The sequence below is a fragment of the Beta vulgaris genome, chromosome 4, assembly GCF_026745355.1.
Source record: "Beta vulgaris subsp. vulgaris cultivar EL10 chromosome 4, EL10.2, whole genome shotgun sequence".
NCBI classification, from domain to species: domain Eukaryota; kingdom Viridiplantae; phylum Streptophyta; class Magnoliopsida; order Caryophyllales; family Amaranthaceae; genus Beta; species Beta vulgaris.
Genome location: NC_079205.1, coordinates 5,646,299 through 5,658,814, shown reverse-complemented (window position 1 = coordinate 5,658,814; position 12,516 = coordinate 5,646,299). Strand labels below are relative to the sequence as shown.

Here is a 12,516-nt window from a genome sequence, read left to right as displayed (position 1 = left end):
CTAGTTTCCAAACTAATCACATATTTGACACGCAGCCGGTGATATAGCCCCATAATCTCCCCCACTAGGCGGCTAACCTTGGATTAATTATCCATAGTACATGATCTATACGCGGTCCTAGGGTTACTCTGATACCATTTGTAATACCCTGACTCTATCGAAGTCGATTCTATCGTCACCAATGGGAATCCAAGGCCAACAATTATCCTCAATAACCAATCACGTTCTTCCGGTGCATTTTATCCTCACTCATGCGCACCCTGAGAAACTTCCCAGGAGGTCACCTATTCCAAGACTACTCCTAGCCAATCATGCTAAAATGTGGAGTAATTAAGGAATCGAGCTCCCTAAAAGAAAGATGCATCTTGTTGGAATGAGTAGCTTGCTAAATCCATTTAAAGCAATCATGAGAGATATTACAAAAGCATCCTCACACTCTAGTTGGGGGTGGGGAGAGGGCCTACATGGGTGAGGAGGGGAGCTGTTGGGGTAGGGTGGGGGTTGCAAGGTGGTGGGAGGGTGGAGGAGGGGGTGGTGGATCGATGGTTAGGGTTAGGTTTAGGGTTTAGGTTTAGGTTAGGGGTTGAGCCGGGGTTAGAGGTACGAGTTAGATAGGATTAGGGTTTAATTAGGATTTGAAATAGAAAATTAGGGTTAATGACTAACAGATTTTAACCGTCGTTAGTCATTAAGAGCATTTGGGTGTATTATCATAAAATTAAGCGGTAACAGGTGTATTTTTAAAAGTGCCATGGTAACGGGTGAAATTCTTGAAAACTGGGGGGTACTTAGTGAAAAAAACATATAATAAAAGCTAAATAATAGTTTTGCTAAGTAGATCCTAAAACTATTTTTTTATTACACCTGAGCTGAACTTCTATATTTTCTTTTTTCGCTAACTAAGATAATATATATTAGGACAAAGGCAAATTACAACTTAAGCAACCTGAAGGACAAAACCCAACAGGAGCAACACCAAGAGTTCCATCAGCATAACTCACACAACAGACCCAAGCCTAACAGACTCAAAAACCAATTCTTGTTAGCACTAGCAAGCTTCTTGGGCAAGATGGCTAAAATTCTCATCCTAATGACATTTTTCAACATGTTTGCAAACTGAATAACTATAGGAAACTTTTTATTCCACAAGACATCATTTCTACGTATACTCTGCCAAATTACATAGATCATAGCAACAACAACAGCACAATAGACATGATCTTCTAAACTTTGAGTGGTTGAAGTCCTTTATCCATCTAAGGACTCTCTGAAGATCATTACCGATATGAGAAATATGCAGCCAATTTGTAATCTACTAATGTATTGGCAAAGGAAGAAAAGGTGCGTATGAGTTTCATCTTCCATATTACATACCAGACATGCATGTAGGCTGTAGCATTATAACCTAGACCAATCTTGTGTAACCTCTCTATAGTCTGTAATCTCTGCTGCATTACCATCCAGCAAATGAGTCTGTATTTAGGTAATGCAAGCCTATTCCACACAAAACCATGTCATGATATACGAGGCTCGCACCAACTTCCTGTACATATCTTTCACTTAATATTGCTGCATAGAACATAGATCAGTCTGAGTATAAACCAACTTGATTTTTTCCTTTTTTGCGCAAATCTGCCTCCAATACCAACTAGCCCCTTGATTAGGGATATACTCCCACCAATCAGAATAATCAAGAAGATACATAGAGTGGATCCATTAAACTTAAACATTGTCCCTTTGATCTATACATAGAGTAAATCTTCTTTGAGCAAATAGGAACTCCCAGATACTTGAAAGGAAGTTTGCTTCTTTGGAAGTTAGACACCTCCTTAACCCTTTGAACAACCTCTTCATTCATACCATAACTATAATAAAAAGCTAATTTCTGGATGTTAGCTTTTAAACCATATGAGTCAGAGAAGAGTTTAAAAGCATGAATGATATAAATTGACTTGAAGTCACCCTTACAGCATAGGATGAGATCGTGATCAAACCATAAATGTGTGAGTTTCTTTGCCCTGCATCTAGGGTGATAAGAGAAGCCTTCCACAACTTCTAAATTCTTCAGTATCATACTTATTATAGAGAGGAGAGTGGAGACAGGCCGATCCCCTTGCCTCAATCCCCTCTTGGAGGCAAAATAGCCATGGAGACTACCATCAAACATGAGGGAAAATTTAGGAGTAGACACACACTTCATAACCAGCTTGATAACATGATGACTAGAAAATTTAAATAACCCATCATTTCTTCTAAAAAAAACCCAGTCAACTCTATTATAGGCCTTTTGAATGTCAATCTTCATAAGGCAACCTTGTTTAGCAGCTTATCTCCTATAATGCTTAACCATATCTTGAATTACCATGATCTTATGTAAAATAAAGAGCCCTTGAACAAACCCCCCTTGTTTCTCATTAATGATATAAGGTAAAATATCCCTCAACCTATTAGCTAGCACCTTAGTTATGCATTTATACAATACATTATAGCAAGAAATAGATATGAAATCCCCAACATTATTAGGGCATTTAATTTTAGGGATAAAGGTAATAGCAGTTGAATTAAGCTCTTTAAGAAGCTTACCTTCCCTAAAAAATTCAGGACTACATCAATGATATCTGGACCCACGATACCCCATAGTGTCCTTGTAGAAGTGTGCACCAAAACCATCAGGCACTGCGGAATAAGGCCACTCAAGCATTGCCCTATGTTCATCAATCAAAAGAGGACCACTATGCACAATTTGCTGAACAACTTGTCTTCTTGAATCGCATCTAGTACCCAGTAACTCTTGATGAAAATCCAGGAAAGCAGCAGGCACAGACTGAGCAGAGTCTTGCCAAATCCCATGCTTGTCATAAATGGCATACACATGGTTTTGAATCCTTCGGGCTCTAATATTTTGATGAAAAATCTTAGAGTTTTCATCCCCTTCTTTAACCCAAGTTATCTTTAATTTCTGCTGTAGGAATTCAATGTAACATTGATGCTTATTTTCATACTCTTCACAACCATCAATTCAGCATTAGCAGTAGCAACATCCCTAGGATTCTGATAAATAAGAGATTGAGCTTGCTGCATCTTTGAAGTGCTTGAATGTCTACAATTTGAACATCCTGAAAACCAATTTTATTCAAATCCTTCAGCTCGAATTTGACTTGCTTTAATTTTTGAACCACCAAAAACATCTTAGATCCATGAATAGTTATGCCGAGCATTAGAGACTCTAAAACTAAGATTGACAGCCTTATCCGCATAATGAAGTATTTGAAAGGCCTTTTCCTCTCCTCCTGCCAAGGGTATACAGTTAGCAACCCAGGATAATGATCAAAGATACCCTCATTAAGGAAGCTTGCTTTAGCTATTGAATAGCTATCCATCCAACTAAGATTTACCATGATCCTATCAACCTTCGAGCTAGTACACTTTCGAGCTATCATGCTGCTTATTTTTCCTGGTAAAAAAGTTACATGTGGAACCTAAGTCACTCATGTTACACTCTTGTATACACAGTTTTATATGCACAATTTCACTACTTAGAACATGACTACCAAGTCTCTCCTTAACTGGCATAATACAGTTCAAATCCCCACCTATAACATAAGGTATATCTATGTTATATCTTTTCAATTCTTTCCAAAATCTGCATTCTCTTGCTACTATCATCAAACGCCTAAATGAAGTGCAAAAGAAACTTGAAAAACCACTAATATTCAACAAGGCAATGCAGAGCTTGATTTGAGCCTCCAATGATACTCACAATGAAGACCCCTGGCTTCCAGACTACAACAATTCTACTACTATCCTGAAATGAAGAATTAATAGTGAAGCACCAACCTCCAAGATTCTTTAATAAAGGTTTCCCATATTAGAAGCATTTACCTTTGTCTACGGAAGACCAACTAGCCGAACATTATGATATTGAATAAAAAATTTCACATCATTCTATTTCTTAGCTAGATTGATCCTCCGGACATTCCAGAAAAGAACCCTATCCATTTGAAGAGGAGTTCCCTTCTCCACTACTATGACTTCAATATCTTGAGCATATATAGCATCAACCTACCTCCTTTGAATCACCCTGCTCATTTTTCATCTTCTAACATCTCAAAGACATTATTAATGGCAATAGGTTTACTTTGAGATTGTCTGACTTTAAGTAGCTAGAGAGCCTTTTGAAAACCATCCAAATCCACATGAGCATCTGGAATATCAATTCTAATAGCAGGAGCTTGAATCATATTTTCCACCATAGGAGCGGTTTGCTTTGGCACCCAAACTTTCCTCACCTTAGCAAGTAGCAACTCTACACTACTTAGTTTCATGCCCCAGTTTATGATAATTTTGCACAAACACTAAGCCTTTGCAAAGGGATAGATATGAAAAATTAAGGCTTGAGTTAGGGTTAATAAAAATTAAGTGATTGTTCCTATGTCATTCCCCCATGCTTGAATTAATTTGAGTGACTTTGTGTGCTAAAAATAATTGTGTTTAATTGCCTAAGACCATTGCAAATTGGAATTACAAAACATAAACATGAATTCAAAGAATTAAACAACTCACAAATGTCACATAATACTCCCCTTACTGTTCCTAAGGTTAAGAAACATGCATGATATGAAGGACATTGATATGTAGCATTAGTTGTTCCTATAGCACAAGTTCCTTAGCATTTATTTTCTTTCAAAAATTAAAACTCATAAAAATCCGAAAAATCCGAAAAATCCCAAAATAAAAGGAATCAATTTAATTAAATCTTGATTCTTGTTTATCATCTTTTCGTTTTCTTTTTCTTTTTATTTGCTTTATATTTTTTTCCCGCGTGTCATAGACACTATTACATGCAAACTCCCTCCTTCAATTCACCATTATTAGAAACCGTGTTCCTCCAACCTTTCATCTTCACCATAGCCGAAAATTCTTCACACCTCTTCACAATCCATAAAAACCTCAACTCTTCCTCAAATCATGGCAAGAACCTCACGCAACTCTCCTTTTACAACATCCAAAACTTCCAACACCTCAAAAATGGAAAATTCTCCTTCACCTACCAAAACCCTTGAAATCGACCAAATTCAAGAAACCCCCATAAAAGAACAACAATTAGAATCTCCAAGAAGGAGCATGCGTAGAAGAAAATTAATAGGGGAAGATGATGAAGAAGAAACCCCGGAACAAACACAAGGGGAAGAAGAAGAAGTTACGCCTGTTCCTTCCAAAGGAACTGCTTCTTCATCTTCCAAGAAACGGGTTGAAAGAAGCGAATCTAGGTATATACTGGGTTTTTGTGTAGATTTAGAATGGGCTAATAAGGTTGAATTTCATGAATTAACTACCATTCTAAAGGAACAAGGCATGGAATTCTTGTTTGAATTCGCTTTTAACAACGCACTTGTTCCTTTAGCTATGGATGAATTTTGTGCGAATTTTTCAAATGTTGATGGATTATGCACAACTGAGGTTAGAGGAAAGAAAATTAAGTTTAATCAAGCCACATTGGGCAAAGTTTGGGAAGTTCCTTGCAAAGGAACTGATTTGTACTTTAAACGGAAAGGAACTGTTTCTTTTCCGAATTTTCCTCAGGACAAAATTGTGAAATATTTTGGAGGAACTGCTGGTCAAAATAAACTAAACCATAACCTACTCTCTCCCCTTCACAAAGTCTTATTCAACTTGGTATGGAGAGCACTCATTCCTCGCACTGAAAAGAGGAATGAAGTGGGTCTCTTAGATATGTGTTATATGTTTTGTTTAGACCACCACATTCAAATCAACTTCCCTTCTCTTTTTATTCAACATCTTACCCACTGTATTGAAAATAATTGTGTTATTGGGTATGGTGCTTTGATAATTCCTCCTTCATCACTTTGAAGTGAGACTCACTGGTTGGCCTACATTAGGAGCCAAACAAGGGAACATCTTGAATGAGAAGATCTTAATGGACTTGGTCTTTCTGTCCAAGAAGGAGTACTCATTCAAGGGAGAATAGCTCCAAGTTCCTCAAGCAAAAGGAAAATGCCTAAGGTTGACTAGAGAAGAAATAATGATGTTATCTTGGAGGAACTGTTCCTAAGCCGGAGGAACCAAACCAAAGAGGCGCAAACACATTCCACAAGCCTAATTCTGTTCCTCAGAGAGTGAGGAAGAGCAATCGTTTGAAAGATTGCTCCTACTGTTTCTGTTCCTTCCAACAAGGACTCCCTTTAGTCCTTTCGGATGCTGAGGAACAGGAACCCTCCATTCTCAAGGAACCCACTCCACCAACATCCCAAATCTCTGTTCCTTTCACAAAACTGACCTCCATTTCTCCTCATCCTTTCTGTTTCTTCCAGCTTTGAGCAGATGAAGGATGAAATAAAAGGACCTAACCCTTTTGCTTCCACCTCCACAACTCTTCCACCAACACCACCATTTCTCCCTCATTTACACCCTTCTCCTTCTGTTCCATTCCCGGAACAGATGAGCCTTCCATTCAACCCCTCCAGTTCCTTCACAAAATCAACCTTCTGCCTCAGGTTCCAAGGGTAAGGAACAAGAATCTCCGGATGACTGTAGCTGGGTTAATGATGTTTGTCTTCCTGCTCAACACATGATCAAATTTTATAATCACTTCACTGGACTTTGGATGCTAAAACTGACAAAATGATGAGTCTTATGAAGATCTAAGTGATACGGTGATTGCGCAACAAAAGAAGATGGACTCTATGGCCCTAGCTTTGGAGGAGTTGAAGGAACAAGTTGGACACAATCATGGGGTGGTGATGAAGAAGCTAGAGATGTGGTTGAAGAAGAGGTTGTAGAGGAACACCATTCCCCTTCCCTTTCTTAGTTTTTTTTGTTTTGTTCCTGTTTCCTTTTCAAGGAACACGACTTTTGTTTATCCTTTTTCTTTTCTTTCTTTGTTTTGTTATGGAACAAGTGTATATAATCAATGACTTTTGCTATTATGTCGTGTTTCAAATGATTTTGCATAATTTCTTCCTTGGAATGGCTAGTATTATGTGATTGATGTTTGAGCAAGTTTACTCTTTGAAATTCTCACTTAACCACCAATGGTGCTTATATATGGTCTTACGGTGTTAACTCAATTCATCAATACATGCAGAGTCTATTCTTTTTGAGGATGACAAAGGGGGAAAGAGTTTAAGGAACAAACTGCATAAATTGAAAAATGAAAAATTAAAATTTAAAAATTAGGTTAAGGTAAATGAAAAATCAAAAATAGGTTAAGGTAAATGAAAAATCAAAATTCAGTTACTTACTTTTGTTTTATTTTTCATTTTTCTTTATTATTTTATCATTTTCATTCACTTATATTATTTGTTATTGTCCTTAGTTTGTACCTTTGTTGTCATCATCAAAAAGGGGGAAATTGTTGAACCCTAGTTTTGATGATGACAAAGAAACAAAGGTGCAAACTAAGTAGTGAACTAATGAGTTATTTAAGTGTATGATGTTTAAGGTATCAATAAAGGAACGGGAGAATACGAAGTCAAGGAAGAAGTCAAGAGAGGATTTCAAAGGCTAAGTAAAGAAGTTTCTATAAGTTGATACTGGAGCAAGCATTGGATCAAGAAGAAAAAAGCTAGGCGTTTTATTTTCTAGTTCCATGTAAAGGAACAAAGTAAGATGGTAAGGAAAGTGGCAGTTTATTTGAGAATGAGAGTTTGTTCCTTTCTAAGGAACAAACTAAGTGGCACTAAACGAATCTGTTAAAGGAACTGTTTATAAAAGGAACTAGACTTAGGCGTGCAAATATAACGGTTACAATATGCAATTGAGTAAGTCATGCCTAAATTATAGGAAATTAGTTTATCTAATTTAAATCAGTAATGATAAAATCAGTTTTAAAAGAAAATCTGTTTAAGGAAAAGATTTTGTTTTTCGGAAAATATAAGAAAATAATTATCCGTTTTATAAAGAATTTGTTTAAAAGATATATTTTCTTAAAGATTAAAAATTCAGTTTTAAATGATAAAATCTGTTTTTAATAACTGATTTTCGGATAAACTCAAGGAACTCCTAATTTAGGAGTTGTGGCTAAAATATATCCACGTTCATATTGAGTCGGGATCATGGGACATGATGAGAAACGTGTTCCTTAGGGGAAGGAACATCATGGGTTAATGGACTTAACAGTATCGAGTTTTACTCCCAGTTCTTTGTTGATTATCACTATAAATATGAAGTCTAAATGAGTTCCAAATGTGTCTGACTAAGTAATTAAGTGAGTTTAACTAATTAAGTGTCAGTGCCTTCATTCTCTCATAATAGCCATTTGTTCTTTGCTTTCTTACTCTAATTCCACTAAGCTTATTTCGATCAATTGTATTTTGGTTTTTGGGGTAAGGGAACTTTGAGTGAAGTTCTGTAAGAGAGAGACTTTGAGTGAAGCTTGTATGAGTGAGAAAACTTCGAGTGAAGTTGAGAGGAACTGCTGTTAAGGGAACAGTGGCTCAGGAACTTGAGTTTAGGAACTCAAGGTGTGGCTCGAGTTAGAATTAGGTTGTAACAAAGTTGTTTGGCCTAATTAGTGAAAGAGTTGAGTTTAAAATCCCTAGTGGTCGAGGTTGTTTCTTCTTGTTGGGCCAAGAAGTTTTTCCTCGTAAAAATCCCTTGTGTTCCTCTAGCTTGTTTATTCGTTTAAGTTTTAATTTCCGCAAAAAGTTACTTTTATTTCTACACCTACAATTCAACCCCCCCTCTTGTAGTGTTGCTAGGGAAATAACAATAGGAAATGCTGGCATTTTGTTTTTCACCATATTTATCCACAAAAGGCAAAACATCAGGAAAATTATGCTTCAGTTTCACCTCATTTAGCCCCCTCGCAAGTTGAATTTTCTCTCTTCTTTTGGTAGCCTCATCACACTGTAATGGCTTTCCAAGCTGTGAAACAATCTTGAATAATGATTTTTCTCCCCAATATTTGAATCCAATTCTCACTTGGATCCAAAGAGGTAAGGTCTCAATTTCATCCTTCTCAAAATCCATGTCCTCAGACCACGACTTCATGATTAGAGGTTTGTTATCAAAAAAATGTACAGTACCAAGAATCTTACCTCGAGTATTCATGACAGCAAAACGAACTATGAATACTCATTTCTTCACTACAACTACTATTCCAACATTATATTGCTTCCAAATCCTTCTGATAAAGCCCTCCATCACTTGCAATGGCAGATTGGCGCCAACAACATAACAAACAATCGATGAACTCCAATAATCAATATCATCCTATATATCCTATAACTCAATATGCACAATATCTAATTCAGCAATTTCATGTTCTACTATTTCGTTCACATATCCAAAAACAGTTGTTTCACAGTATTCTCTATATATCCTTATCAACATCTACTTCCTCAAATTGTTGCAAAATTGGTATGGCAGGCGTACCTTCATTTCAAATTGGCTCCACTGATTTTTGCTTTGAGCTCCTATGAATTGAATCGAGCCATTCATTAAACGAGTAACGAATTTCCGATTGTTGCTTCAAACTTCGAAGAGAAGATCTCGATGTCAAATTTTCTTCGCAAAAACCAAAGTTAATTGCTTCTACTCCCATGATTTCATCTACTGAACGAGTTTTAAGTGCTTGAAAATCCGACCACGGACCTCTAGGCTTCACAACCTTCTTGCCACCTCCAGATTTTCTGGCAATGGCTACTACCATGTTAGCTTAACATAAGTCGAGAGAAAATTTGGAGGGAAGAAAGTTGACTCTATGCTACGAACTTCTATATTTTCATCTAAATATAAGCTGAACTTATTCCTTTTTATTATTTGATCTGAATATGTTTTAGGATTTTTTAACTACAATAACACAAATTTTTGCTCGTTCTCTTGCAATAATACAAATTTTTGATTATTTTTTAATAATACAAACTTTACATCAAAATTCCTCTAGTAGGTCAAGTTGACTTGTAACCTGTAAAACAGGTCAAAAAAATTACAAAATGATCTTTTCTTCTTTCACCCTCATTCCCCACCAACCTGAACCACCTCAACTTGTTACCTCCTACAAAAAGTTAATAACCGGTATTGTCGTACTAGAGGAATTTTGGTCAAAAGTTTGTATTATTAAAAAATAATCAAAAATTTGTATTATTGCGAAATAACAGGCAAAAGTTTGTATTATTTTTTGTTAAAAAATCCTATGTTTTATTCTTATTTCATCAGAACTTTTGATATGATCTAATGTTGATTTGTTTTGTTCTAATGTTGGCATTGAAGAATTAAAATAAGGTGAGCCAACATAGTCTAAAAAGTATCTCTATCATATACTTTGTGAGGCAAAAATAACCATTATTTAGGAGCACAATAAAACAACGATTATACAAATATTATTTTATTGGTAAATGGGCAGTTGGTTGTGCCACAAATAATAGGGTATCCTTGCATTTTACTATCCAGAAACGTTCCTTGCAACTGTTTTAATAACGGGTGCATTCATTTTCCTAAACTAAGCAATCTATGCAAGAGATACTGTATTTAACAAACCAATACTCCTATACTATATATCTATACAAAATCAACAAATGATCTGTACATGCGCTCCAATCTTCGACATGGTAATTGTTGACGTCAATTTTCAAATTACATGCAATCCTCCATCTTCAGGCGGAAATGGTGTACGAAAAGGAAGGATAGGACATGATAAACTCCATTATTCCGAACCCCAAATTTTTGTGCTCCACTAGAATATGACGTGCAAATTCTTAGGTGCTTCCAAGAGTAACGTGTTCCTAGTCGTCAGATAGATAGGATCACGTACTTTGCCTATGATCTTTTTCTGTGAAAAGAACACTATATTTCCGAAAATATAGTAGACGAGCTGGATCTGGAGAGGTCTAGATGTACATGGCCTTACCCGCCTCTAGAGACACACTTCGTCGAAAAATCGTGTCCGCGGACTAGCAAAGTCCCGCATATCAATTGTGAGTCAGATCAAGACGTAAGTCGTTCACTCGTCTGGCCATATGTATAATTGTATATGTTCACCGAACCTGAAATAACAGAGAGACTGGAACCACACAAAGTCCCTTTTCTCTTAGTCCTTTATAGTTGATATCTTTTGCAATGTAGCCTGTATTTTGTTTTTCCTGAAAAGAAGCAATGCCACAAAGTATTTCATTAGTTAAGTGAAATAATATGCGAAACACTTAGAATTATCACATCATGATATATATATTGGTAGAAATTATGACTACTTGTTCTGGCAAAGAAATCCGAACTTATTCTAAGGTAATTGTATTATACCTGAAAAAAGCTACCATAGTTGTGCTTGCCTTGTTGTATTGATGGCAACATATTCAAATCACAGCCAGCTATCTCTTGCAACTTTATACGCAATTGTTCCGAATGTTGAACCTATATAAATTGCAAAAACAGTGGTCAATATTAGTAACAAAGCCTTGCCCTTTTGTATTTCTTAAAATAACTATTCTTAGGGCTTCAACCTATTATTAATAAGTAAATATATGAAAAATTGATCTTTTAAAAATACACATTAAAACGAATCCAACCAAATATTACATGATAATTTTTGTTTAATAATTAGCGGAAAAACATGTTCCTACCTTAAAGAAAAGTAAATAGGCAATCCTTATAAAGGCGAGGGATAAGAAAGGGATAAAACTGTGGGTAATTTACCCGATATCTAATAAAAATAAAAATTATATATGTTGTGGAATCCAACTCACTCTCGACAATTTTTTCTAATAGTATATTAGGAGAAGGTAATCTACATACTGGGTAGATGTAGACCATGTAGCTATGTTAGTAAGAAAGACTATTGGAATTAATTAACATGACAACTTCTCCTTACCTCAGAATTACAAACAGGCGAAGTTGCGGTGTCTTCCAAATCATGATCAATAAAAGCTTCTCGTATTTTTCTTCGTTTAGCAATCGACCTAGACGATGAAATATGATCATCATTGACATTTATCTTCTTTACAACACCAGAAAACACTGAAGAAGTTTCAGGTCCAGAACAGATGACACTATCTTCCACATTACTGCTAATTACGGAATCGTCGAAATAGGAAGACCAACTACTATCTTCAGAAGAAAACTCAAGTCCATCATCAGAAAAATGAGATTTGTTCTTGTTGTTTGTGCAGCTCATTGAATCCTCCATTGAATGATCACCAAGTTCAGAATTTTTTTTTTTTTTTTTTATGTTTGGTTGAATAAGAAAGTAGAGAAGAGGTGTTTGGAAGTTTAGCTAAAATTTGAAGGGGCAATAGAGTCTCTTTTATAGAAGGTTAGAAAGAGGGCAAAAGAAGGAAACACGTAGCTCTACGTTCGATGAGTTTTAGATTAAATTTTAGATTTTACACGTTTCATTTCTAGAGCTTGCCTTCCACTAAAACAAAATTAGTCATGTGAAAAAGTCATCCACAAAGATTTGGTAATACATCATGACATCCACCCCATCACCAAGTCAATATCTCACGTGGGAAGCATATTCCGCAAAAAAAAAACCTTAACCCATAGAAACATTTTAACAAA

At 36.0% G+C, this 12,516-nt stretch overlaps 1 protein-coding gene across 1 annotated transcript; it reads right to left on the bottom strand.

Moving 5' to 3' along the window:
• Window positions 1-10,997: 10,997 nt before the first annotated feature.
• On the bottom strand, window positions 10,998-12,142 carry LOC130591040 (vascular-related unknown protein 4-like). The gene is made up of 3 exons (XM_057393927.1): window positions 11,828-12,142; window positions 11,260-11,370; window positions 10,998-11,102 (listed from the first exon to the last, which is right to left on the bottom strand). Exons 1-3 carry the CDS (start codon window positions 12,140-12,142, stop codon window positions 10,998-11,000), a joined length of 531 nt encoding a protein of 176 aa, XP_057249910.1.
• Between the last annotated feature and the right edge of the window lie 374 nt (window positions 12,143-12,516).

What these genes read in the sequence shown, in the direction of transcription:
- LOC130591040 (XM_057393927.1), bottom strand. Translation starts at nt 12,142, where the DNA reads ATGGAGGATTCAATGAGCTGCACAAACAACAAGAACAAATCTCATTTT. An exon ending in CGCCTGTTTGTAATTCTGAG is followed by an intron (nt 11,371 to 11,827) that starts GTAAGGAGAAGT and finishes CAATTTATATAG; the next exon opens with GTTCAACATTCGGAACAATT. An exon ending in ACTATGGTAGCTTTTTTCAG is followed by an intron (nt 11,103 to 11,259) that starts GTATAATACAAT and finishes GCTTCTTTTCAG; the next exon opens with GAAAAACAAAATACAGGCTA.